This window comes from Fonsecaea pedrosoi (assembly GCF_000835455.1).
Source record: "Fonsecaea pedrosoi CBS 271.37 unplaced genomic scaffold supercont1.2, whole genome shotgun sequence".
In the NCBI taxonomy this organism is placed as follows: Eukaryota; Fungi; Ascomycota; class Eurotiomycetes; order Chaetothyriales; family Herpotrichiellaceae; genus Fonsecaea; species Fonsecaea pedrosoi.
Genome location: NW_013550614.1, coordinates 4032215 through 4058592, shown reverse-complemented (window position 1 = coordinate 4058592; position 26378 = coordinate 4032215). Strand labels below are relative to the sequence as shown.

Sequence of the window (26378 nt, the reverse complement as noted above, 5' to 3'; positions counted from 1 at the left end):
TTGAGGACAGAAATTAATGTCTTTTCCACGCGTAATCCCAGATCTTGGCCTTGCTGCCACTTCCTTCGCCGGCGTCTTCTTCCACTCCAGCGCCCAATCCGCCCGTGCTGCCCACCCACTCGACCAACCCGCGGGCGTACTCGATGGGGACGCCTCCCCTCCCTCTGGCCGCGGGACCCGAGGCGGCGCCCGGCCCACCTATGCCCCAAACACCGGTCTTCATCTGGGCTTTACGGAACAGGCGCCCTCCGTCTCCGGCGCCGATGCGGAGTTCTTCATTCGCGTCCCGCATCGCGTTGTACTGGCGCTCCAGCTCGAGTTCGCGCGACTTTTTGAGGTTGTGCCGATAGAGATTCCATGCCCGAGCAATCGTCCAGTGTCGGAGGTATCTGTTGCGCGAGAAGCGGAGCGGGCGCGGCGTCAGGGTGGTGGGGTGGTGCAGAAAATAGCGGATCAAAGCTGAGGAGAGTTAGTTGTTAGCACGATTGGGGAGAGGTGAGAGGTGCGGAAGCGAAGAATTGTCTGTGGGTTAAAACCCTCATACAATATATTGGCTAAGGCTGGCGCGAGATGGGAGAGAAGACTATAGAGTAGAGGGTCTGACGGAAAAGCCCAGGGAAAGGATGCACAGAGAGGCCAGCAGAAACAACGCGCGACCAAAGAAATAAGAGACTCACTGATTCGTCTATCAGGTCTGCCACCACCTTTCTTTTTCGCGTACTGAGCGGCACTTGTTGAGAAGGACAACCTTGAGCTCGTCGCCCCTTGAGGCGCAGCTTTGCTGCTCAAAGAAAATGATGTCGGGATCACCCTGCGCAGCGACGGGCGAGGCGTGATCTGGAAAGCATGTGCCAGTGCGGCACGGATCGAAGAGGCGTGCATCTGTAGTCGCACCAGGTGTGGCCAGAAGACTGAGTCGTGGGGTGGGAAGACTGAGTTCGCAGGAATCCCCTAGATTGAGAATTGAAGTTGTTCTAAATCTTGAGCTTGACTTCAATTGAACCGACAGGGTCTGGAGCAAACTTTCACGGACAAGGCTGAATGCTTGGCATGTTTGTAGTATCCAGCCTTGTATGGGCCATGATGCCGGCTAAAGTGTAAGGTATGTACTCATACAAAGGATTCAATTCAGCACAGAACCAAGATCGGATGCAAATGTGAGTCCCAATCCCCAAGGTTTCATATTAGCCTCAGATAAGACTCTGAGGGAGTAGTCCATAATGTCTGTCTATGACTGAATAGAGGCATTCCAATTCTGCCAACTTCACCAGGCTTTCTCATTCCAACCCATCAGGTCATAGTCAATAACGATTCGTGAGAACCCTTATACTAAATATTGTTTCGTTCGCCGATCAAAATTCATAATGCGCCTCTGTCGATGTCCCTGGGCCAGCTTCCATCTGCAGTACAGCAATAAAGCGTCTTTGAGCACCACGAAAAGGCATCCACCCACGACACTTCTTCCCCACTTCGTCGACAGCAGCCCGGGTCGGCCGTTCGTGTAGTTGTTGTAAGTCAGCCATGATGATGGCAAGACACAGCTGATGAGATTGCCCATTCCTGCAGCCACTGCAGGGAAGACTAACGCCCCAAGGATAGTCTGTCCAATACTGCCACTACCATCCACAAGATCGTGGCGGCCCAATATTCGACGAACGTGTTGGTTTTCTGGTTGACCTTGCACATTGGCTCCATTCCCGGCAGCGGCAGCCTGTTCGTCGCCGAGACCTTCATCATCATCTTCGCCGTTCAAGTTGACATCAATTTGAAGAACAACTTCGCCCTCCTCGACTATTTCTTCCACATCGTCCTCATTATCGTCGCCACCGTTTTCCCCTGGCACGTCCCCTCGTTCATTGTGTCTGGGTTGTACTTCTGCTAACCACTTGCGGTTGAGGTCACAGAATGCCTTGTGATAGCACCAGTTGTAGATTGATCTCATGGCAGGTAAGCAAGCAAATACAGTGCTTGGTAGGGGTGGCCATATCGTCATATCAATATCAAACTTGTCCGTGATCTGTGTGGAAAGAAGGATCAAGCTGCTTCCCGGGAGCGCAAAGTCGGCATAGTCGGTACGGGCGAGAATCAGATTGACTGGGATCAGGCTGTACATCCAAGCAAACTCGCTCCGTTGTATCGCGTACCTAAAGACTCGATCCGCGTCGTGATGACCAAACACTAAATAGACGGACTGAAATCCATGAAACCATGCCCCAGCCCATAGTGTACCGACAAAAGAAAGACCCAGACCCGGTAGGACCAATTTTCCCAGTGTCCGATCAAGTGCGCGGTAGCTGTCTACCACGTAACTTCTCGGTCTTAATATTCTGATTTCAGATTTGCATTGAGGACACAGAATGTGTCCAGAGTTCTTGTTCTTATTTTTAGGGTTCTCCAGGTCGGCTACCCAGTCCAACAGGCATGCCTCGTGAGCAGTCAGACTGCAGGAGCATGGCGAACGCCAGATTGGGGGGTTGTTTGGGTCATCCTCGCTTTTGTCGCTCATACATATCCAACATTTCGGTCCGAAGGTTGAGGCTCGTGAGGGCGCCGGCGGTCGTGAAGTCTTGTCTTTTGGCGATGGTGATGATGCGGCATTGTTGTCGGTTGGCGCTGAGTCTGCGGAGGTGTGATCAAGCACGACGGTTTCAGCGCCTTCTGAATCCATAGCGAAGGCCGATGCCTGGGGGAAGAGGAAGGGAAGTTGCGGGCCACTTCAGTTGTCCAAGTCAAGGCAGGCTAGGGCCACGCACGCCTCGAAGAAGTCGGCAGAATTTAGTTATTCATGTGTCGTGGCGAGTGTGTCAAAGCATCCCGGTAGTACACAGAGCAAAGGCGATGCCTTGGTTCACGTTAGGAAACAGATCGTGTGTCTCGGTCATTGTGGTTCGACTAGGACGAACAGGCACGGCAGGCTCGCTCCCTCGCTCGGCGCAGGGTGCTCCGCAAATACGTAATTGTCGCTGTTATTGTGACAATCTATATCTAACTGTTTTAGGCTAGCGCCGTGCAAGTTCTCTCAGCAAGATATTTCGGAGAGATTCTGGTGCTTTACGAGGCACTTGATATGAGGTGCCTTGTATGCTTCACCCCCATGCGATGCAATCTTCCTTGAGCACTTGAACGACATCATGCCCTCGCCTATGCAGCGCAAGCAATCTCAGCGCTCATCTCAGCGAACTAGGAGTGTCACATATATCTCGAGCTCTAGACATCGCGCAACTACGAATAGGTACCCCTTGCTTGAGATGCCTGAAGATACCAGTAGCAGAAAAGTTACACTTAGCGACAGAGGTTGTCGGTTCAGCATTTGCTATGCTCCCTCGTCAATCGATAGTCGAGCATCATCCCTTCGAACCAGATCGACCCTTGAGATAGTGTAATGTCCTCGTATAGAAACCCATTTAGAACCGGTCTGATATCATCCCAAGTGAAGATCTGTATCGACCAAGCAAGCTCAGCTAGTTTCTGATTGAACCGCTGTTGGTTTATCGGAGCCTGGTCGAAGGGGGTGCCACGCTCAACTAGAGAGCCAACGTACAATGCCCATATCCTCGCATTCAGAAACTCGTTCCCCAAGCCCCGTGCTGCAAACGCCTCGCAGTGTTCCAGGGCATGCCATAAAGCACTCGAGAGCTGACAGTCTTCATAAATTGGCACGCCCATGATTTGTGGACTGTAATGCGTCCACTTCAGGAGCTGGCACGCTGCCAGCGCGAGGGCTTGGTGACCATACAGATAGCTTTCGAGCCCGTCATTCAGTCCCTCACCTTTGAGCCTTTCCTTGTTGTCCAGATAGTAGTTGATCATACGACTGTAGAATAGAAACGAGACTGCCATCACAGACGTGGTCACCAGTGGTAGAGGTGGAAGGCTCTCACTGGCGGTATTCTGAAGCTTTTCGTATTTGAGCATCTGCCGACGCTTTTTGAACCAGTATGTCACCACCTCGTCTTGTATCGCGCCATCCAGTGCTTCTTCGGGAAATACAGGCATATATGGAGCAGCGGCGTCCCAAAGTGGCTTCAACACGTCAGGCAACCAATCGCCCTCGTCGAATATCGGACGGGTTAGAAACGTAGAAGTGAACTGTAGATCGTTGTGTAGTTGATACAGCAACATTTTATAATCAAGACGTTGTTCTCTCCATCCCTGTCTCAAGACATGCAAAAGCATTTTGCCGTGCACAAGGGCTCCGGAGGAATTGCCGTTGATGATCTCGGCATTGAACAGCATGTTCATGTGCAAACAGCCCACGGTGTCCTGCACGTCCTCACTGCGCGAGACCTTATCTCTGAGTGCTCGGATACTCTGATGCAGGTATTGCAGGGCTATCGGCCGCATGCCAGGATTCGCTCGGGTAGCTATCGAGCCATAGCGAGCCAAAGTACCGAGCGCAGTCCCTTTGTCTTCGAGCGTGGCCACATTGTCTCGCCAATCTCGCATAGCAAGCTCGTTGAGGATTTTGTCACCAATCCTAAAGTGGTACATTAGCGGAAGTATGTAGTCTCGGTAGAGGCTCAGTAGATTGTTTTCTTGGGGTCCAATGGCAACGGAGTAGACATGGAATGGGTCCGAATTCCCTCTACCCACTAGTGAGAGAGGCGAGAGGGGCCTAGCAAGGGCATAAGGTGTTACAGACGACGGTTGTAGCAACGAGGCCGGCTGGTGAACCTCGTCCGTCCTGGAATGGACTCTCCTCTGATTCCGGCCTGATGAGGACTGAGTTGTCTTTACAGCTTCGCGACGCTTCCGAGCTCGATAATTGGTTTGGACGTGCGAATATATCTGACGCCTCAGCGGCAGTGCGAATGTATTTTCTGCGTCATGGTGGACCCAAAGCAGTTGGTTGTTTGAAGGTATAGTCGTAGGGGATGGCCTGCTCCCAGTGCTCTCCATACCAACCCTGAGCAAGACCAACAAACATCAAAGTGAGACAGTGGGCTTTTTCACAACTCATAGCTTGAGAGTGCGGGATGGTCCCTCTTAATGGCCTGGGAATTTGGCGATCAGCACTGTATGAGAGGCCTCACCATACTGAAGTCAAGGAGGCATTGTTCTCCGCAGCGCCAGCAAAAAGCGGGATTGGCCTTGGGTCATGCATGCTTACAAATAGGCCAAATTCATCGCGTATAAAAAGCCCTATATAATTGGGCTACGAGCTACTCGATGCAGTATTGACCCTGGCCGGTGTGCCCTGGCCGGGGCGTTGGGTTTGTGATGTTGACGGATCTTACACAAGCGTTGGCACAGTTGATGCAGAAAAGAAGTCAGAAACGATAAGATTCGGCGCTGACGTTTTTCCGTTCCGAGCGCGTCATTTGTGATGCGTTGCGATGCAACTTCACTTTGTGTGCCAAACTTCAGACTGGTTTCCCCCCCTCCAAACCCCAGAGTCTTGAAGCTGCTGTCAGAGCTGTCCAGCCGGTTAACCAAGTCCACTTTGCAAGAGTCAAATCACGCCATGACAGCTCTAGTGCCAAAGGTTGACAGCCTCGACCATGTGTACGCAGGAGCATCTGAAGGTCACACGGTGCCGGTTGAGCTCGAGCAACGCTTCAAGAATTTGATTCAGAGTTTCCAAAGTGACTATGGTCACAAGCCAGATTTTGTATCCAGAAGCCCGGGACGAGTCAACATAATCGGCGAACATGTCGACTACTCGCTCTACAATGTCTTGCCAACTGCTCTCACTGTGGATGTGCTGATAGCCGTTCGCATTATCTCCCGCGAGAATGGAGGCGCAGCTGAAATCAAGATCGCGAATTTAAATCCTACAAAGTATCCATCCAGGACGCTGATTATACCAGACTCTGGCGCGGTCGAAATTGACCGCGAGAATCATTCATGGAGCAATTACTTCTTGGCTGGGTTGAAAGGGTCTCTCGAATACCTCCGAAAGCAATTTGGCGCCTCTTTCAAGGCCAATGGCATGGAAATCCTGATCGATGGAAATGTCCCAGCGGGCGGTGGCTTGTCTAGCAGTGCAGCCTTTGTCTGTGCTTCTGCGCTGGGTGTCATGGCCGCAAATCACCACGACATCTCGAAACAGGATCTGCTTGACCTCTGCATAGTGTCGGAACGTGCGGTCGGTGTCTTCTCGGGAGGCATGGACCAAGCCGCATCTATCTTTTCTGAAAGAGGCTATCTCCTCTACTGCCGTTTCTTCCCAGAATTCTCCGCAGAGCATGTGCCCGTCCCAACATCAGATCCAGAAGTCACTTTCCTGATCGCACAGTCGTTCGTTACCTCTGATAAGGCGGTGACTGCCCCGATTCATTACAACCTCAGGGTCGTTGAGTGTACTCTAGCCACTGTGGTGTTAGCAAAGCTCCACGATATTGCTCTGAATCCAGATCAGAGCTCGCTGGGGTTCTGCCTGCGAAATTTTCAAGAGGAGATTATGAAGAAGGAAGGTCGCACGGATGAGCCGCTAGCCGCTCAGGTCGAGTCCATGGTCGAGATCATCAAGTCAAACCTCAAAGACGAGGGCTACAGCAGACAGGATATTGCCGAGATTCTGGGCATCTCCGTGGAAGAACTTGAAAAGCAGTACATGTCAAAGTTTCCGATTCGAGCAGATGTTTTCAAGCTGAAGCAGCGCGCCTTACATGTCCTGGAAGAAGCCGGACGTGTTCTCAAATTCCGAGAGGCTTTAACGACCTCGGGGAAATTGACTGAAGAGAAGTTGCTCTATCTTGGCGACCTCATGAACAGGACACAAGCTTCGTGCCGAGATGTATACGAATGCTCTTGTCCGGAGATTGATCAGATCTGCTCCATCGCCCACAACGCCGGGGCCTATGGAACTCGACTCACAGGCGCAGGCTGGGGTGGCTGCACGGTGCATCTGGTACCACAGCATAAGGTTGCTGCTGTGACCGAGGCCCTCAAGCGAGAGTACTATTTCAAAAAGTTCCCAGACATCAGCAAAGACAAGCTCGAAGAAGCTATTGTCGTGTCGAAACCCAGCCAAGGGTCGTCGCTGATTGTCGGTGCGGCGCTTGATGTATGAGTGGGAGCGGGTACTTCGTGGCTAAGAATGGAGCTGGATGATTGTATGGGGGACAAAGGATTCCATGCTCCGGCATTTCCTGGAGACCTCTCATCCGCACTCACGTTGCGACACGATATAGATGCCGGTCAGGGTTGATCATCTGGGCCTCGGTGGTGGTTGTCAACCTGCGCACGATCCTCTGCCTATTTACACATCTGAACAGCCATGATTTCTTCGAACAACAAAGAAATAATCCAGAACAATAACCTCGGATTTATGTACTTGAGGCATCCACCATTCGATGAATGATTACTCAACTCAAACCGCGGTGCCCGGCTCAATTCCCACTGGCCGCAACAAACGCCATGCCTCGCTTAATTACAGCCGTTGTAACCACCGTGTCCACTAGCTTTGCTTTACTATGACGCCGGGTGGGAACCAGTGTCCTGATATCGATCCTCATACCACGGTAACTAGGCTGTTGCAAGCTTAGCACCTACCTTCAATGCCCTATATTGGCCAGAGAAGTGGGCAACAATCTTCTACGTGTATGCTCCCGTTATTCCACCAAAAGTTTCTTCACTATGGCCTCTTCTCGGCCTCTTGTCGAATGCACCTACAAGCATCTGGCCATGTGTTCTGTATATCCTAGGCTGACTATTCGTAACTGCCGCAAGGCTGACTACCCAGTGGAATGATGTACCCGATCATCGTCCGGCTACTCCCCATTCCCAAGGTGGAAAGGGCATGGCGTGGCAACTTGGACCTGAAGTCTAATACCAGAAGTGGCTTTCCCCTTTCGATCGCCACTAGGACATGGGTCAGATCATAAGCTGACAAGTCCCACAGATGCGACCCAGAAAACAGCCAGGGAAGGAATATAGCCATGATTGCCGGAAGTAGGCTCTGGCTCTTCAGACGAGTCTCGTCCAATCCTGATGCGAATCTCATTTGCCTAGTTATGGTGTTTGTGTCAGCTTCCTTAACCGGAACACCGGTCGATGGCTCCGCGATATCGTGGCATAATTCCGACTACATCTCTTGCACTTGTCTCGCGGCGACCAATTCATTTATCAGCTGGTTTCTTCGTTGCATCTCGTCCCTTTCATCTCGTCTTTTGTGTCTATATTGGAACTCATACTGATCTCAGGGCTTTTGTACCTTACCAACTAATCCGAGATGCCGGCCAGAATCTACCGCTCATCCTATCCGTCGGTCAAGGTGATTGACAGTGACCTGTTGACCTACCTCTTCTCAAATCCGAATAAGACGCCAGAAGATAAACCAATATTCATCGATGCCGTCTCCGGGGCTTGTCGCACTTATGGAGAGATCAAGCGCAGAACTCGGTCACTTGCCCACGGTCTGCGAGAATTAGGTGTCAAGCCCAAGGATATTGTTGCTCTGTTCAGCCCCAATAGTATCGACTACGCTATTACTTGCTATGGAATTATAGGATGTGGCGCCACCGTGTCGCCCGTCAGCGCAGCATATACACCACTGGAATTGATAGCGCAACTCGAGACCAGCGGCGCCAGGTTCCTGATTGTCCATTCCTCGCTGCTCCCAACGGCCGAGCAGGCGGTGAAATCCATCCCCAGCATTCAGATTATTCAAGCAGATGGGCTTCGCGACAAGAAGGGCAAACCGACCGCCGAAAGTCTCGCTTCAGACTGTCCACCCAGTCCGCTCGTCAGCATCAGGCCGAGTGAGGCGGAAGAACGGGTTTGCTTCATGTGCTTCTCTTCGGGAACCACGGGTCGAGCAAAGGGCGTCATGACAACACACAGAAATCTGGTGTCCAATATTCAGCAGTGGATTGTCCAGTTGCACAGTGAAACCACGGGAAAACAAATAACCGTGGCATTTTTACCACTCAGCCACATCTACGGTCTTACCTCTTTTGTGGCCATGAACACATTCGTGGGTAACACTGCTGTCATCCTGAGCCGTTTCGACCTCGAAGTCTTCTTGTCAAACTGCCAGAAATATCGGCCTGAAATGGTTAACGTGGTGCCACCAGTCATGTTGTTGATGGCCAAACACCCCTTGATGGAGAAGTACGATCTCAGCAGCTTGAAAAGAATCTACTGTGCCGCAGCTCCGTTGAGTATAGAGCTCAGGGAGGCTGTTGAAGCACGGTTCAAGGAGTTGTATGGGACAACGGTTCTTGGACTGCAGGCCTGGGGAATGACCGAGACGAGTCCACTAGGCGCTGCAGTCACTGCCGAGCGACCGGATAAGAGAAATACGGTCGGGGCTATCACGCCTAACATGGAGTATAGGGTGGTTGACCCAGAGACGATGCAGGATACAGGGTATGAGCCAGATGGTTCTGCAGTACCGGGGGAACTGTGGTGTCGCGGACCAAATGTGACCAAGGGTTATTATCGGAATGAAGAGGCGACGAAAAATGGGTTTGCGACCGACGAAGAAGGCAGGCTATGGTTCCGCACCGGAGACATCGGGACCATTGACAAGGACGGATTCTTGACCATTGTCGATAGGATCAAGGAGATGTTCAAGTACAAGGGGTTGCAAGTCATCCCTTCGGAGCTTGAGGGCAAACTCCTGGAACACCCTGATGTTGAGGATGCCTGTGTTGTCCCGCAGTGGATCGAAGAACAAGCGACTGACGTTCCGGTCGGCTTCGTTGTTCTAAGCCAGAAAGCAAAGGCCAGGGGTGAGACGGCCGCTGTTGCGGACATTGACAAATGGCTGAATGCCAGAATCGCCAACCATAAGAAACTGAGAGGAGGCATCCGTGTTGTCGACGCCATTCCCAAGTCACCCTCGGGGAAGATTCTGCGGCGCGAATTGACGCAGATGCTCAAAAAGTCGAAGCCAAGGACGGGATCGAAGTTGTGATTGTAGTGAGCCTCTTGTTGGATTAAATAGGGTTAGACTTGTGCAGGGGAAGGCCACAAGGGTTAGATTGTACAGCATCGAAGCAACCATGATTCATTCTCAGCCTCGCCAATGGCCGCAAGGCTGCAAGATCAAAACATACGCACGTGCATGTTTCAGCACGTGACCTCATGTGACCATTTCAGGGCTTACTTGCCAACTTGCTCTTCCTCTTCCACTATTTCTTGTCTCTTAGCTTAACCAAACCTTGAAAAGCAACACACTTGTACTGATTCGATCCAGTGTACTCACCCACGCTAAGTCGGAGTGACCCGAACACTTTAAAGTGTTTCCGTCGGCACGACCATGACCTAAGTCGCCGCTTCTGCCGGTTGGAGATTGTCGCCACGGTTTGCTGGGAAAAAAATTCTCTGCCAGTCCTTCTTCTCTTGTCGGTCATTGGTCAACTCGGTAATCGGCAATGGTTCAACGACAATGGCAAGGGCGCAGGTCCTCCAGACCCAATCAGGTCCTCTGATATCCCTGCGCGGGGAATGCCCGAGATCGGACTACCCAACCATGAGCGACGATTATTGGAAAGGACTCAAGATGGCTGAGCCCAAAAAAGGAATCGCACATCCGTCGTGGTTCAAGGGAGGTTAAGAGGATCCCCTGCGAACCAGTACGAGGGAAGAGTTGGGGTAACTTCGAAGGTGACGGTGAAGGAGGACCTCGAGATGATTGCTCGATCTACAAGTACTTGTTGTTTGAGTCATTTTCTCTTTATATCCCCCTGCATATTTGCGGTCTGAATCGTCTGTCTTGTGTTGGCGTATATATCGCTGTGCCCCATCCCAAACTACTCGCGAAAGCATCTCAAGATACAGCCCTACCTTCTTGTGGGTCGCCCTCCGGTTTGACTATAGCCGTTCCTTTCAGGGGAAATGACAATCGCCTCCCGAAGACCTTTTCTCCAAACATACTCACAATGACCGGCGAACTTCACCATGACACCGTCCAAGGTGACAACTCCAATCCCGACATTCTTCCTATCTCGTCGCCATCAGATTACCCTGTCTCCCTGGACCTCGAGAGGACACCAACCATGAGCATAAGAGACCATCGTGCAGAAGAGAAACCGGATCTGGTACGCATACGGTCGGCCATCTCGGCGCACGACATACAAGGTGTGCCCAGTCATGATAGCACCTTTGTCGAAATCAATGCCGCCCAATATGAGCGGTTCAGTGAGCGTCGGAAGATCGTCATTACTTGCGTCCTGTCGCTGTGTGGCTTTCTGTCTCCGATCTCGTCCACCACCATCCTTTCTGCTATTCCGGAAGTAGCAGCCACCTACAACACTGACGGCACCATGATCAATTTGTCGAATGCACTGTATCTGATCTTCATGGGTCTGTCACCCTGTCTGTGGGGTCCAATGTCCAACATCTATGGCCGTCGATGGGTGTGCATCATCACTGCCATTCTGTTCTTTGCATTCAGTGTCGGGACTGCGCTCGCACCCAATCTGGCATCCTATTTCGTCTTCCGAATGCTCACCGCATATCAAGGGACGTCGTTTCTCATTGTGGGAAACTCGTGTCTGGGAGACATTTACACTCCGACAGCGAGAGCCACCGCACTCGGCTGGTTTCTCTCGGGTACACTGATCGGTCCTGCCTTTGGGCCTTTTATCGGAGGCATAATCGTCACGTTCCGTTCGTGGCGTGACATCTTCTGGCTGCAATCTGCCCTCGGTGGCCTCGCTGCCGTCCTGGTGATCTTGTTGCTTCCTGAGACGATTCCGGAAAAGAAGATTCACGAGCTTCGCGAATACTCCCAGAAAGAGCGGACACTGCGGATAATTCATTGGGTGTCTCCCTTCCGTATCGCCGTCCTACTCTTCTCGTACCCCAACCTTATCATCGCCGGCCTCTCATCGAGTGCTCTTGTCTGGAACATGTACGGCTTGCTCACGCCAATCCGTTATGTCCTCAACCCTCGGTTCCACCTGACATCTCCCATCCAGTCTGGGCTTTTCTATATTGCACCTGGCTGCGGGTATCTGTTGGGTACCTTCTTTGGTGGTCGTTGGGCCGACCACATCGTGAAAAAGTGGATTCGGAAGAAAAATAGGCGCGTGGCCGAGGATCGTTTGAGATCATGTTATGTGTTCGTCGGCGGTGTCGTGCCCGCTTGCATGCTCATCTATGGATGGTCGGTGGAAAAGGCGGTAGGCGGCATCCCTCTACCCGTAGCGGCAATGTTCCTTCAGGGGGTTGCTCAGCTCTTCTGCTTCCCCAGCCTCAACACCTATTGTCTGGACGTCATGCAATACAAGGGCCAATCCGCAGAAGTGGTGGCGGGAAACTACATGATCCGGTACGCATTCGCTGCTGCGGCGTCCGCCGTGTGCCTGCCAGCGATCGAGGCGATCGGGGTTGGCTGGTTCAGCACAATCTCTGCCGTGTTCCTAGTGATCACCGCTGTCTGTTTGTGGGCCACAACGATATGGGGGGAAGGCTGGAGACAGGCCGTTGACAACAAGAAGAAAATGAAGAGGAGACAAAGACGAGAAGAGAAGGCCAAGGATGAAGGTGGCAAAGAGGGTGTGTGAGGTGGTCTGCCTGACAAGTCTTCTGCAGTGAAGAAGTCATCAAGGTGTATGGGGCAGGAGATAATGTGAGTGTTTTTGATCGGTATCTGATCATGGTCGATGGACGACATGGGGTTTTTTTGTGTAAGGATTTTCACGGCAATAACGACGCGACGAGAACGACCAGATTTCAGGCGCGTGGAGCGATATGCAGCGTACAAAAGGAACATACCGCGGGGTTTGGGCAACAGGAGGGAGTTCGGCGTTGACTTTTTTGGATGTGGGTGGTCGGCTATGGCAAATTGGACTTTACGAGTTTAAGAAGGATATCGGTCTTCAAAGACTTTGGAGTCAGAGACGGTACATGGAGGGAGGCAGGCAACGAAACATAGAATATTGTAGTATAGGCCCCGGGTATAGACACATAGAATTATAGAGCAAGACGGGGGTGGGCATCGACATCAATATCGACATGAATGCAACAACATGTACAAATGGGCCACATGTAAAGGTCGACCGTGTTCCTTGAAGAAGTCCCATTCTGGACTCAAGCTATGCTGAGATACTATTTGTATGTATTTGGACTTGTACAAAGGTCGCGAGACCACGTGCTCTGGTCTGGTCTGGTCCCGTCACATGTGAAATGGTGGCGGGGATCCCATGGCAATGATGAAAGTGGGGTTAGCAGAGAGGAGGGAAAGATTGTCTATCTATCGGCGTCCTCCGCCGCCCGCGTTTTCAGGTGTCGTTTGTATCGAGTAAACACATTGATTTGGACACTACTCACACACACACACACACCCACTACTGGGCGTACCGGCATAAAATTTCTGTGATAATTCCCGGTGTGTTTCTGGTATTTTGCACCTTGCAGATTAGTTTTTCAGCACGTTGCTTGCGAGCATTTACTCCTACAATCCCACGTCCACTTGTTGCGAGCCATATCTTGATTAACCTCTTAGAGATTATTCTGGTTGACTCACCCTGCGGCTTGCACATATTTGAGCCCCCCCCCCTCCCCGCTGAAGAGCGATCCCAGCCACCATGGAAGTCAACATCCAGCCGCAGGCACTGTCCGAGGCCATTGTCGACAGAACGCTCACTTCGGACACCACATCCACGTCCAGGATAAGCGTGACGCCCGTCCCCGCCGCGCTGATCGACACGACCTTCTCATCCTCGACGAACCTGTCCACCACCGTCCTCGGCGCTTCCATCCTATCCTGCTCCGATGAGTACTTCGCAGCCGCCTCCAATCTCCTCACGCCGACACCTGTGATACGAAAGCCGGGGGTCTTTGTCCACACGGGAGCGTGGTATGACGGGTGGGAGACCAGGAGACATAACCCCAAGGAATTCGATTGGGTGGTGATCAAACTCGGCTGTGTGGCACAGATAGAAGCGGTCGAGGTGGACACGAGCTACTTCAATGGGAACGAGGCCCCGCTTGCCGGGCTGGACGGGGTTGCCTTTTCGAGCGACGAGGACGACAGTCAGGCCGCGAAGGAAGGGTATGCTGGGTGGACGGAAGTGCTGCCCCCGCAAAAGTGTGGACCTTCTCAACGGCAGGCGTGGAAGGTGTCTGGTCCAGGCGTGCAGGGGAAGCAGTTCACGCACTTGAGGTTGAAGCAGTATCCGGACGGGGGGATTGCCAGGTTGAGGGTCTACGGGACGGTTGTCCCGCCGTCGCTACCGGCAAGTGTCACGTCGGGAAAGGAGGAGAGACCCCTCGAAGACCTGGCCAGTGCGCTCAACGGCGGTGTCGCCATCGAATGCTCCGACCAGCATTTCGGCGGGAAGAACTATCTGATCCTGCCCGGCAGAGGGAAGGACATGGGCGACGGATGGGAGACGGCCAGAAGCAGGGTCAAGGGCCACACCGACTGGGTGATAGTCCGCCTGGGACTGAAGGGCAGGAAAATCGAAAAGGTCATCGTCGACACAAAGGATTTCAGAGGGAATTTCCCGAGAGCGGTCAAGGTGGAGGGGTGGGCGACCGAGGTGGCAAAGGCGGCTCTGGGCACCGAGGCGGACCCCAAACACGACGCGACGGGCTGGACAGCACTGATCAAGGGAGAGCAGCCTTGCCAAGCAGATACCGAGCATGGGTTTGAGGGTGACCAACTGGTGGTTTCTGATCCTCCAGAAGGTCATGTGTGGACGCACGTGAAGATGACCATTATCCCTGATGGCGGTGTGAAGAGGTTGAGGATATTCGGGAGGCGGGCGTGATGATGCACTCTGCCCGAGTATATAAACCTTGTGGCTGCTCAGCGCGTATACAAGAGACAAAAACCTAGAAGCACAAGTAATCGTACTGACATGTCACCTATCACTGTTTTTGTTGTTTTGTGCCTCTTCCGCTCCGCCGTCCGATGATCGTGGACAACATCAAACGGCCGCTTCGTGGTTGGTTGGTACCAACGAGTCTCGATTCGCCTGGTTGACGCCAAGACCGACATCGGCCCCGCATCCAACAACATCATTGGCCAAACAGCCCTTCTCCGCAAATCCAGAAGGCAAAATTCGCAGATTTGGGATGCCACTCGGTCCTCCTCCATGCCACACTGCTTTCTCCCACTTCCGAGCCTCCAGCTACTTTTGCGTGCACACAAACTGACTCATAATTCTTTTTCGTCTTATCCCGTAGCTTTCTTATTCCCACCCCTTTCGCCCTCTCTCTGGCCGTCACGATTGCACATTAATCCTGCCAGGCAATCATGGCGACCAAAATGACGGCCATACGCCCCGGCTCCAGCGCCATTCGCTCATTGTCCAGAAGAAGACCTTCGTGTTCCCAGTCCTTTTCCTCCACTACCTCGGCAGCGGCGCTGTCGCCCTACCGAAAGTCCCCCAAAACCTCCCCCGAACAGTCGAGAAGACCTGCGACGACTGCGGCCGCTCAAGCACAGTGAGTCGATGTGTACGTGCTTCTCAAGTATCCTGTGTGCTGACCTCGAGCTCAGAACCACTCGACCGATCCCGAGTCCTGCATTCAACAACGACTTTCGCCGAAATGAGCCCTCACCCTTGGTTAACAGGCAAATGCCTGAGCTTGACGACTCGTTCGTCGGCCTTAGCGGAGGAGAAATCTTCCACGAAATGATGCTGCGACAGGGCGTCAAACACATCTTTGGCTACCCTGGCGGTGCCATCCTCCCAGTTTTCGATGCCATTTACAACTCAAAACACTTTGACTTTATTCTGCCCAAACATGAACAAGGAGCCGGTCATATGGCAGAGGGGTATGCCAGGGTATCCGGCAAGCCTGGTGTCGTCCTTGTGACTTCAGGTCCCGGCGCAACAAATGTCGTAACCCCGATGCAAGATGCGCTGTCGGATGGGACGCCCATGGTCGTGTTTTGCGGCCAAGTGCCCACCACCGCCATCGGCACCGATGCTTTCCAAGAAGCTGATGTGGTAGGCATTTCAAGAGCCTGCACAAAGTGGAATGTGATGGTCAAGAGTGTGGCGGAACTACCCAAGAGAATAAAGGAAGCTTTTGAGATCGCCACCTCGGGAAGACCTGGTCCCGTGCTTGTGGATTTGCCCAAAGATGTCACGGCTGGCATTCTACGGAGGCCCATACCGATGCAATCGACCTTGCCGTCACATCCTTCTGCAGCAACCCTCGCTGCCAGAGAGCTCTCCCGGAGACAGTTGGAGGGCACCATCTCGCGGGCAGCCGACCTTGTCAATATTGCCAAGAAACCAGTCATATATGCGGGCCAAGGTATCTTGGGATCTCCCGACGGTCCCAAGCTGCTGAGAGAACTGGCCGACAAGGCTTGTATCCCTGTAACGACAACCCTCCAAGGCCTTGGAGGCTTTGATGAGCTTGACCCCAAGTCTTTACATATGCTCGGTATGCACGGCGCCGCCTATGCCAACATGGCAATGCAAGAAGCCGACCTCATTATCGCTCTGGGAGCTCGCTTCGATGACCGAGTAACCCTCAACATCGCAAAGTTTGCGCCCGAAGCGAAGAGAGCTGCAGCAGAGAAACGAGGAGGTATTATACATTTTGAGATCATGCCCAAGAACATCAACAAGGTCGTCCAAGCGACTGAAGCTGTTGAGGGTGACGTGACGACTAACCTGGCCGAGCTGGTACCCAAAGTCAAGCCAGTGAAGGAACGGCCCGAGTGGTTTGCACAGATCAGCGACTGGAAAAAGCGATTCCCGTTGAACAGCTACGAAAAGGAGACGCCCGACGGCTTGATCAAGCCGCAAACATTGATTGAAAAGCTCTCAGATATGACGTCCCACATGAAAGAGAGGACCATTATCGCGACGGGTGTAGGGCAACATCAAATGTGGACCGCGCAGCATTTCCGATGGCGACATCCCCGGTCGATGGTCACATCGGGTGGCCTTGGAACGATGGGTTACGGTCTGCCAGCCGCCATTGGTGCTAAAGTTGCAGCACCGGACGCCCTCGTTGTCGACATTGATGGTGACGCCTCGTTCAACATGACCTTGACGGAACTCAGCACGGCCAACCAATTCCAGATCGGCGTCAAAGTGATCGTGTTGAACAACGAGGAACAAGGTATGGTGACTCAGTGGCAGAGTCTTTTCTACGAAGACCGGTTCGCACACACTCACCAAAAGAACCCCGATTTCGTCAAACTCGCAGACGCCATGGGTGTGCCGGCACGGAGGTGCTTGAAGCCCGCCGATGTGGAGGAAAGTCTGCGGTGGTTGATTGAAGGCAGCGGCCCAGGCCCGGCGCTCTTGGAGGTTGTTACCGACAAGAAAGTGCCCGTGCTGCCCATGGTGCCGGCAGGCAAAGCCCTGCATGAGTTTTTGGTTTACGATGAAGGTACGTTTTGCCGCGCTGACCGTATCACCGACCCATCCGTACACGGACATTTGAGCTAACTCTTTTTTTTTTCTCGGTACAGCGAAAGAAAAGGAGCGGAGAGCCATCATGAAGCAACGGTCTGGGCATTAAGTGCTTGCGTGCGAACAGACCAACGAGAGCGAGCTACAGTATATGAGTGCAAGTGCGAACTGAGTTGAGCGATGTGAGTGTGAATGTGAATGTGGGACCAGGACAGGACAGACAGCTCCCTGGTATGATATTTCCGGACGGGACCACCAAGGCAAAAGAAAAAAGTTTACTACCTCCTAAAACAAAGCAAAAACCAAAACCCAAATATGGAGTGGAGAGCTTGCCAACATGATACAAAGACGCATGGGGAAGATGTGAGGGAAAGATGGGACCCAAAAAATTACTTGAACCCCCGGTTACCACCCCGGTTAGCCACCCCCCCCCCCTTGGTTGACACCCGTGGGGGAATTGATTGATTTGTTTTTATATTCAGCGTTTGTTGTTTTGGATCAACCCCAAAAAATTCTGTATAGGCGAAAACATACGCTTTTTTTGTTCAACCTTCCACAACAGAACTCAACACAATACACGTCCATCCGGAGGTCTTTCCTCTCCTTTCCTTTTCTTGGAAATGAATAACAAAGGGGAGAAGAAAGGTCCTTCAAAAAACAAAAAACAGAAATTTTGGATGGAAATTTCTGGGAAATGTTGATTTGAATGATCAAACGCTGCTCTGCGTTAGGATTCTTTTTCTTTTTGGAATACGCTATGCTATGCTATGCCATGCCATGCTATACAATGCTGTGTTATCGTCTGACATAGCTATGTGCTATGCTATGTTCCTGCCGCCAGGTAGAATTGTCATGTAGGTCCCATGTATGGTGGTCTTCCAAAAGAGGAATCCGGGCGAGGATCTCGGGTAGCTCTGGCAGAGAAGTACTACCGACCTTTCTTTCGAGGGCCACGTACGAGGGGGCCATCTCCCGGGGAGCACTGTGTATGTCTGATCCTGATTCTGCTGGTGTAAATGGGCGACTGCCTGATAAAGGCGATTGAGTGGGTGACTGGCTGGGTGACTTGAGTGAACCGAGTGATTTGACACCAATTTGGCTTTCAAAGGGCTGGTCTCGTAATACATTGTTTCTCTCCTTTTCCCCCATTCCCTTCACCCCCTCTCTCGCGCTTCCTGTCGCGCACACACACACACACACAACATAGGGCGTGCCTGGAAAGGAAGTAATATCATGCATGCACGTATCAAACTTGTTCCACGTACCGGGGTATTGGACCGTTCGATTCGTTGACCGTCGAATATGTGGTGACCCGAGTAAAATCCCCTCAAGCGAAGAGAAGACAACGGGTGCCGAAGCGGGTAACAAGTAGGGCCATCGTCAATCACATGCTCGGGCAAAAGGGGTTCTTATTGTCTTGCGTTGTTAAAAACGGTGTGTTGCTCAGTCTTTGCTATTAGCGCTGCCGAGGGTTTTGAATGTTGGTGGACAAGAAGACAGACAGCCTTCCCATTCTTTATCGTTGGGTAGGCGATTGAGTCCGAGTCCGAGGCCTCGGACTCAACTGCTCCATGAAAATCTCATAACATAGCCAGCTCCTACCGCTGCTGTTGTACGATCTTCAACTTCTCCTCCACCAATCGGCCCACAATCTTCTCCAGCATGGCCGGGGCGCCGCCCTGTTCTCCGCCCGCAGCACCCTCGAGGTACCCGACGACGCTCTTCTCGACCAGCTTGCCGACAATGTCGATCTCGACGTTGACCTCGTCGCCGCGCTGCTTGGCCGCCATGACGACCCGCTCCTGCGTGTACGCGATCAACATGACCTCGAACCAACCGTCGGCGTCGTTGACTTTGGTAATGGTCAAACTCGCGCCGTCGAGGGTGATGTATCCCTTTTCCACAACGTAGCGCAGCACGGCGCGGTCGCGCGGGGCCAGGCGGAAGGTCAGGGCGTTGCCGTCGGGCGTCACGCTCGCGATCAACGCCACCGTGTCGACGTGGCCCTGCACGAAGTGGCCGCCCATGCGTGTGGCTGCGCTCACCGCCCGCTCCAGGTTGACTTTGCTCCCCTCCTTCAGCGAGCCCAGGTTGGTGCGCCGCAGCGTCTCGGGTGCCACCCCGACCTTGAACGAGCTGTACGGCGGCTGCGACGGCTCGAGCTCCGTCACCGTCAGGCACGTGCCATTGACGCAGATCGAGTCGCCCAGCGCCGCGTCCGTGAGGATGGTCGCGCAGTCCGAGATGGTCAGCGAGGTGCCGTTGCCGCCGGATGTCGAGGGGTCGAGTGCCACCAGCGCACTGACGGTGCCGAGCGTTTCGACGAGGCCAGTGAACATGATGAATATTTCTTCACTGGGGAGACGAGAGGGGAGAAGAGGAGAAGAGGAGAGGTAGGCAAGGTGCAAGGTATTCTTGTCTGACGACGGGGGGGTGTATGTGTGTGTGTGTGTGTGTACAGGGTATACAAATGCCCCCCTTTTTTTCTTTTTATACCTCGCGAGTAAGAGCGGTTTCGTGTACGAGGAGGAGAGATGAAAGGTGCGAATCTCTGTAGAGGACAAACCCCAATTGGTAAGCAGATGATGGGCAGCTACGCAGCTTGATGGATGCAAGGCGGAGGTCGATGATGCGAGATTTGACTATTATTTTTTGCTTCGCTTGCGTGCCCCGCGTTGCGGCATTATGTAGTTGTGCAGCCTCGGCCTCAGCGTCACCGCGCAGTACCAAGTAATAAAGTATGCACATAGTTACATTCAAGGACAATTATGTTGTGTCTATGACAAGGCTCAATGTGGAAAGGCCTCATGAGCTCTTGATGCGACAAGGTCTGTCTGTCTGTCTATCTGTCTATCTCGGTCTATAGAACAGGTCCAAAATCCCCGAGCTGCATGACGTGCTGGTGAGAGGGTATTTCCTATTCAATCTATACATCTATACATCCATCTATAGGTATTTGCCATCTGGGCGGGTATCTGAAGCTGGTTCCAATTCTCGACTTTTGGTGTATGTATTTCATTATTACCACCAGAAGTCAGTTCCTTCTTCCCCTTCCATCAATCTATCTATCCTGATCGTCTCTAGCGAGGGTCCCTGTTCCTTACATAATCGTGAGCTTCCGGTTAGGTGTGGGTGACTATGAAGGTAAAGATGCCGTCAGCATCGTTCCGCTCGGCTTTGATGCGGCGATTTCTCTGAATGCTTCGCAGGGTATGGTATGGGATGCGATTTAGAACGGGCTGCATGCCTTGTCTGATCGCTTCGCTCATCCTCCTTGCCCAGGAAATACTGTGCTCTTTCTGGGTACCTCCGGGTTGCCTAGAATGGCAAGCTCGACCGTCGAGTCCATCGTCGGCTATTCTCGTGCGTTGGTGCGACTCTCGACGGAAGATATTCTAGACCTTCATGACAATTTCGCTGCCGCGAAAGAAGCGCTTCATATCGTGTTATGTCTACCGGTCAAAGAGGAATGGTTGAATGTGTGTTCCGCATCTCGACTTTGCAGCCTTCGAACCTTCCACTCCCAAGGTCAACGCTGCAGGTCAACACTTCTTTGCAAGTTGGCGCCGCGATCCACTCGTCCCTCCTGTTGTTTCACCCGCTCTTCTTCCTGTTTGGTCGACAGCTCAGTGCAAGGTGGAGGAGACTATCACGGTCTATGTCGACACGAATAGTCAGCGCCTCGAGCCTTGAGGGAAAGAAAGCACCCAACTGACCACCTACCTTCTTGTTGTCTGAAATAGATTTCCGCCTTGTCCAGGTAGGGCAGACTTCGATCCCAGGAGAAACGTCTCGTTAGTGACTTTGTCGGACCCAGGGTTGAGTCCGAGTTCAGGGTCGACGTGGACGCTCTCCTCTGAAATTCCATCTCGTCGATTGGAGCATGGATACCGGTCAATAATAGCGTGGATTTGCGGCCGGTCCCTTTGCTCTCGATCTTGATGCTGTCTTGACACACTGGACCCTCTAGACGTCAGTAGCACGACCACCACCAAGTCCTGGGGAGATACCGACGGTTGAATTCCAGGTATTTCTTCCGCCGCTTCCCTTTTTCCTGGATTAAATGCACCATGAATCGCATCTCCGACTGCATCTCCCAGACCCGGACGTTCTCGAAGCCTACCAGGCGATCATCGTCTCTTCCTCGATGTGGCCGACAAATCTCAGTCACAGGTACCAGAAGTCGAAGAGTGGACCCATAGACAACCTGCTGGAACAGCTCGCAATCTATCCCAATAAGTCTTAAATCAGTTTCGTTTTACCCCGAAACTGGTTACGCGACAAAGGAACGACTAACCAGGTACACTCTTGAACTTGTACTGGACCCACGTAGTTGGAATCCTCGGATGATCCCGCCGCTGACCCTCTTCAATTGTGAAGAAGGTCAAACCCTCCCCTTGCTCGACGACAGCCGTAAGTTCGTCGCCGTTGATTGAGTATGGAATAATGTATTCCCAGGTGGGCACTAGAAGACGAAGATGGAGCTCTTGTTAGGTGTAAAGTGCTGACTGACGTTTTTCAGGGAGAAGAATGGAGTCGGACCTCGTTGCCTGAACCGTATCGTTCTCTTGTCGTTCACGGTCCAAATATCCTCCACGGCTGCCCCATTCTTAACGAGTAGCACTCTGCCCGAATCGCTGGCCTCTATCAAAACTCCATCTGAAGCTCCAGGCTTCCGCCAGACAAAGTGGACCGACTCGACGCGACTGTGAAGAGATCAGCAATGGCCCTTCCACATTACCGCAGTTCAAGGCTATAGGTACATTTCGGTGAAGCTAGTATGGGCAGTAAGATTTTCAACGAATTCCTTCTGTTCTTTGATGGACGCGAGCTTGACGTGGCGATACTGATCGCCAGGGGTGACGCCCACAAAACTTTCTGGCAGTACCAACTGGACCTCAATGTCCTGTCCAAAGTCGTAATCATCAATGTCGAATGTTGGACCTGGCAGCCACAGAGGAGCCATAGGTTGAGCTTGCGTAGTTGATGCAAGTTCTGGAGAATTAACCTGGCTTCCAGAACCCCTTACCGTGATCGATGGTGACGTCGGATTAGGTGATGGGCCAAAGGGACTTGACAACGGGGTGGGAGACGGGCTTGACATTGCAAAGGCGAGCATGTCATGCATGTTGCTAACCTGGACTGAAAGTTGACCAACCTGTTCGCTGCAATGAGGCTGAATCAGCTCCCAAGGATTGATCTCTCTTTGATCCCAGCAACAACTTACGAGAGCAGTCCATTTTCCAGCCAGGTTAGCATCTGAATATGCCGTGACAGTTCTGCTCGGAGGCCTTCGACCACGACGCCTTTGGTGGTCCACTCGATCGTCTGGTAAACTGTCTTGAATGCTTCGATCCATTGAAGCCAGGCAGCGTCTGCTCCAGTGGCCGCTCCCTTTCTTTTCACAATGTGCTCATACCTCGTCGCGATCTTTCTCAATTTCCTGGTCGTCTCTGCACACTGTTCAAGCATACCCTGGATATTGCTCTTCACGTCAGCATGGTCCTTCAAAATGGCACCATGCCGGCGTAGTCTGCTCGCAGCTATCCCCACGCATGATTGGTATCGGTCTGTCTCCTGGATAAAGCGCCTGATCTCGTATGGGGCATGCGCAGCAGCGTGAAGTGTCTTTGCTGCCTGTGTGGTGATCTGAACCAAAGCAATAACATCTCCTACGCCGTTTATAGCCATAGAACGACAAAGATTGGGGGAGGTTCCCAAACAGAAGCAATATTCCCTGGAGAATGTCACCTCCAAAAGCCGATGCCGTCAAATGGATATGGAGAGACTCCATGAACGGTCCTGCCCCAGGAGAGTCATCAGCATAGTCATTCTTGTCAGTGGGTGAGGCGAGGTTCAGAGCTCGTCGGCAGCCTCCGCGCGTGGCAGAGGGTCCTGCACGAGCCTCGAATCTGCCAACATGTTCTGCTTTGATGAAGACGAACAAATCGGGCCAATTGGAGGAGGCATGAAAGAAACGTGGGCAACGAGTGAGCCTTGCTACTAGCACTTCGCGCTAGATAAAATCCAGAGATAGCGACAAGTAGTGGAGAGGCGCCAACTTGTGAAACATGGCAACGGCTGTGTTGTTCTTCCTGGCTCAATGCGGAACAGACTGATTCAGAGGAACCTGGGATCCGGTCAGTCAGTGTATGTGACAGGGAGCTCAGGCATTGTATTGACCCAATGGTGTCTGGGAGTCGGGCGCGTGCAGCCGCAGGGTTCAGGGGCTCATCCAGAATCGCATAAGGCTGGCGTGGCTGGCAGATGACTCCCAGGGTACGAGGTAGATGGTCTGTATCTGCATGCTGCGCCCCAAGGCGAATCCCCTGGGTGTTGGCCTTGGAAGCGAGGCCAACGACGGCCATCCCTCTTCCAGCGAAACTAATGTGGTTGGGCCATTCGCAAGGCGAACTCAGCCTGATTGAGTGCTTTTGAATCCTGCGCCATGTACCTTTTGCTTCCCAAGGTAAACAGTGATCCTCGCCATGGTTTCGATGTGATTTACATCTGCGCAATACACGAATTCGCTTGCTCGTGGTCCTTCGATCTATCATCGGTAGATTGTGTACGAGTCAGAGCTATCCATCATGGTCAAGAGGCATAAAGCCTTTCGAGACCTGGAGGATGAGTATAAGCATATACAGGTAAGTTGGACTTATTGAGTTGTGCTATACGCCGTGTGCATTCCAGACGCTGATGGACGTTGCACAAGGATCCGACTCTTCGCCGTCGTCTCATCTTACGGGATATCAATGAACGGTCTTTCAGCCGCGCTCATGTTCGCGCTATCCTGGTAGCGGGGACTGGCTTCCTGACGGACAGCTATGATGTGCGAAGTTGTCACCAGGACTGGGTCGGAGTACACTGACATTCCTCCAGATTTTCGCCATCAATCTGGTATCTGACATGATGTAAAGCCGTCTTCTCATTACTTCTGTGACGCACGACTCCTGTCCCTCAAGCCGCCCTGTCATCTGCGCAGGCTAACAGAAATTGTGCAAGTGGATTTTGTTACTTCCCGAAGCACGGGAACAAGATTCCTCAGGTCGATGATACCCTGATCAAGGTCATGACCTCTGTTGGCACCATCATCGGCCAATTGTTCTTTGGTTGGCTTGCCGACAGGGTCGGGAGAAAGCGCATGTATGGGTATGAATTGCTGATCATCGGGCTGGCAACTCTCGGCCAGTGTATCACCGGTCCTTCGTCAGCAATCGGCATAACAGGCTTGCTGGTGTTTTGGAGAATCCTCATGGGTATTGGCATTGGTGGCGATTACCCTCTTGCCAACATCATCACGTCCGAGTTCGCTTCGACCAAATGGAGAGGCACGATGGTTGCCGCCGTGTTCTCGACCCAGGCTCTTGGTCAGTTCATTGCCAGCTTGGTTGCCACGATTGTCATTGCATCATTCCGAGATCAAATTGACAACGACGACAATGTCTGTCAGGACAGTGTCTGTACTCAAACTCCTGCTGCAAACCTGGCCGTGGATAGAATGTGGCGCATCATCATCGGTGTCGGCGCCGTTCCTGCGGCGATCGCACTTTATTACCGTCTGACCATCCCTGAAACACCTCGATACACCTTTGATGTGAATCGTGATGTGGAGCAGGGGTTTGCCGACTACAAAGGATGGGTTCAGAACACAATTGGACCCAGAACTGGACAAGGAGAAGTCGAGGATGAGCGAAGAGAGATTCGCGCCGGTCTGAGACCTGGTGAGACCCTAGGCGGCCTTGACGCCACCGTTGTACCTCAGTCGTCATGGAGCGACTTCAGGCGATACTTTCGACAAGGTTTCAATGGCTGGATTCTCCTTGGAACGTGCGGGTCGTGGTTTTTCCTGGATGTGGCCTATTATGCCCTGGCCTTGAATAACACTATCTTCCTCCAAAAAATGGGATTCGGGTCTCACAACAACAGCGACCCTACACGGCTATACACGATTCTCCGAAGCGGTGCGGTTGGCAATCTGGTCCTGGTGGTGGCTGGTGCTATACCCGGCTCCATCTGCGCAATCCTGCTTGTGGACCGTATAGGGCGCAAATCGATTCAAGTGGGAGGGTTCGTCATGATCACCATCCTCCTCTTGATCCTCGGGAGTTCCTTCGAGAGCATGTCCGACGCATCGCGGGTGGCTGTGTTCGTCCTGATCCTCTTTTTTGTCAATTTTGGTGAGTTATATTGGCTTTCAACCCGTCCTGCACTCTTGATTGATATTTTTCGAAGGCCCCAACTCCACAACCTTCATTGTGCCGGGTGAATGCTTCCCAACCAGGTACAGAAGCACTTGTCATGGACTGGCGGCTGCCTCTGGCAAAGTCGGTGCTGTTCTCGCTCAAGCTCTGACAGGACCGTTGCGAGGCATCGGATTTGAAAAGGGCGAGACCGACGCATCACCATGGCTTCCTCACGTTATCCAGATACTAGGTGCTTTTGCACTGTTGGGTTTGCTCTGTTCCTTTCTCATCCCGGAAACGATGGGGCGGTCGCTTGAAAGGTTGGCTGGCGAAGAGCCTAAAGCACTCGAAGGTGAAGAAACGAGCGACGACGAAGATGGACATCCGAAGTCGCTGCGTGAGTTGATGTGGGTTTCATGCACGCCTCTGGTGCTGTTTCAGTGGCTTTTCCGCAAGCGCAACCACACAGCTGAGTATGATGATATTGATGCCGGTGAAGGAACGTTGACAGAGCCGCGAATTTCGTTGTCAAGGATGGGGCCTGGCGATGAGACGTGCGCCGTGAGGTCCAGTGTCTCCAAAAGCCACCAGCCCAGGCAGCAAGATGATGGAGGGCTAAAGATACTCGAGACTGAGATCGACAGGATATCTGGGGAAAGCTTTGACCAAAGAGTGCATGATGGTGGTGGTGACGATGATGCCATTCGGCGGATCAATTGAGAGGCGAACTGCGCAGCCTCCATTTTGAGAGACTTTTATTACAGATTCTAGAGTTCTACCTTGAGAGATGATATATGATCTGCGAGCAAACTACCTAATTCCTCATAATTAGTACCACCATACCACCTATCAAAGCCCGGGAGAACGCTTCGCCTGCCAAACTTACTCCATCTCCTCGTATACC

At 52.5% G+C, this 26378-nt stretch overlaps 11 protein-coding genes across 11 annotated transcripts; 6 read left to right on the top strand and 5 right to left on the bottom strand.

Moving 5' to 3' along the window:
* Nucleotides 1–13: 13 nt before the first annotated feature.
* Z517_03437 (uncharacterized protein) lies at nucleotides 14–882 on the bottom strand (the record flags this gene model as incomplete). The annotated part of the gene is made up of 2 exons (XM_013432542.1): nucleotides 14–459; nucleotides 678–882. The coding sequence occupies 2 exons, from the start codon at nucleotides 880–882 to the stop codon at nucleotides 14–16; spliced, it is 651 nt and encodes a 216-aa protein (XP_013287996.1).
* A 442-nt stretch (nucleotides 883–1324) lies between these two features.
* On the bottom strand, nucleotides 1325–2668 carry Z517_03436 (uncharacterized protein; the record flags this gene model as incomplete). Its single annotated transcript, XM_013432541.1, has 1 exon — nucleotides 1325–2668. One exon carries the CDS (start codon nucleotides 2666–2668, stop codon nucleotides 1325–1327), a length of 1344 nt encoding a protein of 447 aa, XP_013287995.1.
* A 635-nt stretch (nucleotides 2669–3303) lies between these two features.
* Nucleotides 3304–4491, bottom strand: Z517_03435 (uncharacterized protein; the record flags this gene model as incomplete). The annotated part of the gene is made up of 1 exon (XM_013432540.1): nucleotides 3304–4491. One exon carries the CDS (start codon nucleotides 4489–4491, stop codon nucleotides 3304–3306), a length of 1188 nt encoding a protein of 395 aa, XP_013287994.1.
* Nucleotides 4492–5464: 973 nt separating this feature from the next.
* Z517_03434 (galactokinase) lies at nucleotides 5465–7015 on the top strand (the record flags this gene model as incomplete). The annotated part of the gene is made up of 1 exon (XM_013432539.1): nucleotides 5465–7015. One exon carries the CDS (start codon nucleotides 5465–5467, stop codon nucleotides 7013–7015), a length of 1551 nt encoding a protein of 516 aa, XP_013287993.1.
* A 1161-nt stretch (nucleotides 7016–8176) lies between these two features.
* On the top strand, nucleotides 8177–9865 carry Z517_03433 (uncharacterized protein; the record flags this gene model as incomplete). The annotated part of the gene is made up of 1 exon (XM_013432538.1): nucleotides 8177–9865. The coding sequence occupies one exon, from the start codon at nucleotides 8177–8179 to the stop codon at nucleotides 9863–9865; it is 1689 nt and encodes a 562-aa protein (XP_013287992.1).
* Nucleotides 9866–10832: 967 nt separating this feature from the next.
* On the top strand, nucleotides 10833–12461 carry Z517_03432 (uncharacterized protein; the record flags this gene model as incomplete). Its single annotated transcript, XM_013432537.1, has 1 exon — nucleotides 10833–12461. One exon carries the CDS (start codon nucleotides 10833–10835, stop codon nucleotides 12459–12461), a length of 1629 nt encoding a protein of 542 aa, XP_013287991.1.
* A 1023-nt stretch (nucleotides 12462–13484) lies between these two features.
* On the top strand, nucleotides 13485–14672 carry Z517_03431 (allantoicase; the record flags this gene model as incomplete). The annotated part of the gene is made up of 1 exon (XM_013432536.1): nucleotides 13485–14672. The coding sequence occupies one exon, from the start codon at nucleotides 13485–13487 to the stop codon at nucleotides 14670–14672; it is 1188 nt and encodes a 395-aa protein (XP_013287990.1).
* A 488-nt stretch (nucleotides 14673–15160) lies between these two features.
* Z517_03430 (acetolactate synthase, large subunit, biosynthetic type) lies at nucleotides 15161–17324 on the top strand (the record flags this gene model as incomplete). The annotated part of the gene is made up of 2 exons (XM_013432535.1): nucleotides 15161–15351; nucleotides 15407–17324. The coding sequence occupies 2 exons, from the start codon at nucleotides 15161–15163 to the stop codon at nucleotides 17322–17324; spliced, it is 2109 nt and encodes a 702-aa protein (XP_013287989.1).
* A 1562-nt stretch (nucleotides 17325–18886) lies between these two features.
* Nucleotides 18887–19627, bottom strand: Z517_03429 (riboflavin synthase, alpha subunit; the record flags this gene model as incomplete). Its single annotated transcript, XM_013432534.1, has 1 exon — nucleotides 18887–19627. One exon carries the CDS (start codon nucleotides 19625–19627, stop codon nucleotides 18887–18889), a length of 741 nt encoding a protein of 246 aa, XP_013287988.1.
* A 1255-nt stretch (nucleotides 19628–20882) lies between these two features.
* Nucleotides 20883–22979, bottom strand: Z517_03428 (uncharacterized protein; the record flags this gene model as incomplete). The annotated part of the gene is made up of 7 exons (XM_013432533.1): nucleotides 20883–20944; nucleotides 21012–21245; nucleotides 21303–21515; nucleotides 21586–21753; nucleotides 21831–21994; nucleotides 22052–22453; nucleotides 22516–22979. 7 exons carry the CDS (start codon nucleotides 22977–22979, stop codon nucleotides 20883–20885), a joined length of 1707 nt encoding a protein of 568 aa, XP_013287987.1.
* An 899-nt stretch (nucleotides 22980–23878) lies between these two features.
* On the top strand, nucleotides 23879–26194 carry Z517_03427 (phosphate:H+ symporter; the record flags this gene model as incomplete). Its single annotated transcript, XM_013432532.1, has 5 exons — nucleotides 23879–23935; nucleotides 24004–24120; nucleotides 24171–24202; nucleotides 24294–25468; nucleotides 25524–26194. 5 exons carry the CDS (start codon nucleotides 23879–23881, stop codon nucleotides 26192–26194), a joined length of 2052 nt encoding a protein of 683 aa, XP_013287986.1.
* Between the last annotated feature and the right edge of the window lie 184 nt (nucleotides 26195–26378).